The sequence below is a fragment of the Protopterus annectens genome, chromosome 8.part0 (assembly GCF_019279795.1).
Source record: "Protopterus annectens isolate FY-2018-M chromosome 8.part0, PAN1.0, whole genome shotgun sequence".
Lineage (NCBI taxonomy): Eukaryota > Metazoa > Chordata > Ceratodontiformes > Protopteridae > Protopterus > Protopterus annectens.
Window position 1 is genome coordinate 564,095,375 of NC_056741.1, and position 2,770 is coordinate 564,098,144.

Consider the following 2,770-nt stretch of genomic DNA (forward strand, 5'->3'; position numbering starts at 1 on the left):
TCCTTTTATTACTTTTTATTGACAAGGTGAATATCTACCAAGACCTCAAGGCATTGCTTTTAAGGATGACTGAAAGTTGCATGTAATAAATGGTGAGTGACTAGGACAACACTATCTGTGGAGAAGGGATAGAGGTGAAGAGTTCAGGGTATTATCTACATAATATGTTATTAGGCTTAGTACATGTGTTAGTTATACATATGCTGCACTGTTATTGCTAAATCCGACAGTGATTAAGCATAGCGTACCAGATTCAGAATGACAGGTTACCCGTAGCTGTGGCAGTAGAAAATAACTGCAGTGTATTTTAATGCCTGAACAAAGTCACAATGTAGTCTTTTAAAACAAAACAAATCTTTTTAAATACGGAGAAGAAACATTTCTTATTTTAGCCCACAACAGCATGTACCAGCTACATAGTCTGTAACCACAGATGTTCTGGGCTGCTGTCATCAGAGGAAGTTTTTGTCACAGCTTATATCACTGTGAGAGGGATGCTGTTGTACTGCTGACAGTAATAATCTCCAGCGTCCTCTGTCTGAACATTGCTGATTGTAAGGGTGAAGTCAGTCCCAGATCCACTGCCACTGAACCGATCTGGGACCCCAGATACTCTGTTACTAGCTCTATAGATAAGGAGTTTAGGGCTCTGTCCATGTTTCTGCTGGTACCAGGCTATATAGTTACTTATGCTTGAACTGGCCTTACAGTTAATAGTGACAGTTTCTCCTGGTAACACAGATTTAGAGGAAGGTGACTGAGTCATCACAATGTCACCTTCAGCATCTGGGGGAGAGAAAAAAATAGATCAAATATTGCAGTTCCAAAATACACAGTTTGATACCGTTATGAATATATAGTATATTAATCATTTTCATTCCATAGCTCAGCATGCGTTACACAGTGCCACTGCATAAAGTTACATATAAATACCATAAGATAAATATTATGAAATAGTTAAGCCAGCCTCTGACATTTTTACCTTGAACACATAGTTGCAACAAGACTATCCACACAAAGTAAGTCACTGAAATCATTGTGTCTGTTCTCTAACTGAATACTGAAAATGACTTGTATCAAGAAAGTGCTCTTTAAATATCCTTAAAGTACAAAATAAGGTATTTTATGCAAAAAGAAGTATTTTTGCAAATAAACATTTGAATAGTAATAAATATGGGCAGAGCTGGGCTCTGTGGTCATAATTTAATCTGCTGATGATCAGTTATTTCTCAGTTCCTCCAGATGCCCTTCCTGTTAACTGCAGGCAGTTCTATGGGTGTTATAATTTCTACAAGAGAAAGTTAAATGTAATTGTACTAAGGCAGACCATGTTACATAACTAGTCAAATCTCAACTGCATCTATACTTTACCATTTGTAGTGAAACCTCAATATCCCTAACACATGATGCAACAAATGTCTTGTAAATATGTACACAATTCTTCAGCTTCTATAAATCCCTTCCATATTTACCCCCCAAAATAAAATTTGCCTTCCTACACTTTTCTGTTTTTTGCTGTACCTATTGCTTTGTTTCTATTGGTGAGCTATCCAACATGCTTTACCTTTGGCTATACCACAGCTTTTTGATAAAATACATTGCTATCATAGTGAAGTTATGTATAGCATACTGGAACTCATTGCAGTACCACTGGTTACCTTGCATTTGTGTTGTATTCTGTGTTTGTGTTGTAGTAATTGTACTTAACTCTCTTATAATGTTCATTACAACTTGAGCTGGGCCTGAAATTGGCCATACTTGATCAGTGCCTACTCTGGTAAACAAATGCAAATAAAATAAAATAAAATAACATCACTCAATCAATTAATCAATACTATATCATTAAGCAGCATTCCTAAAGTGTGTTTCATGCAGTGATTTAGTTTGGTGTTGATATTAATTTATATGTCTATGTTCGTATTCCTATAATATCCTCTCAGAAAAAAGCTAGAACTGAATGTAAAATAAATAATATATTTTCTTTGTAAACAATCACATATAGTCCCACTAGGCCAGTGTCTCCTTTTCAGCAGACCTGAAGTGGTATTTACACTAACTATATGAACAAACTAATCTTTCATTCTGTAGGCAGTATGGCTTTTAAAGTATGGAGTAATGTGTTGTGGATAAATTATTAATGACATCAAACTTACGAGCCCTCTATTTGTTTCTCACACGGTCTACTTACATACAACTAACTGAATTAATTATACACACAACCTAAAGCTTTCTCATCTATGCAGAAAGGGAAACTTATACAAAATATTTTTTTAGAAATAATTTGACTTATAGAAAGCATAGTATTTATAAAAAAATGTGTTTAAGTATCTGCTGTCCTTTCTCCTATAACTATATTGTTATGTTTTTTTTTCTGATTTTTAATGTTTGATGTAAGTAGTCATACCAGTTTGCTTCAAAGTGTTAAATAAGAAATGGAAGTAAATTCTTATTGCTCCATTATGTGTAATGTGACAAGCCTCCTCTAACCATCCTAACTTTCAGTATGAGGCAATGCTGAGGTAACAGTACTTCATTTCAGAAAACACAGTGCCCATCAGGGGTCCATTTTGTCATGTATATTCACAGAATACAATATGTACTTTGTGAAGAATTTGAGAAAAACTATGGAAAGCATGTGTGTGTGTGTGTGTGTGTGTGTGTGTGTGTGTGTGTGTGTGTGTGTGTGTGTGTGTGCATGTGTGTGTGTGTATGTGAATTAATTTCAGAATATCGAGTTTCCAAAACTTCGAATTTCATATGGTCGAGACCA

The 2,770-nt window shown here is 35.1% G+C and overlaps 1 gene segment (V, D, J or C); it reads right to left on the reverse strand.

The window, feature by feature from the left end:
* Positions 1 to 475: 475 nt before the first annotated feature.
* Positions 476 to 1,071, reverse strand: LOC122808318. The segment is given in 2 exon segments: positions 476 to 786; positions 983 to 1,071. Coding segments are annotated over 2 exon segments (366 nt in total).
* Between the last annotated feature and the right edge of the window lie 1,699 nt (positions 1,072 to 2,770).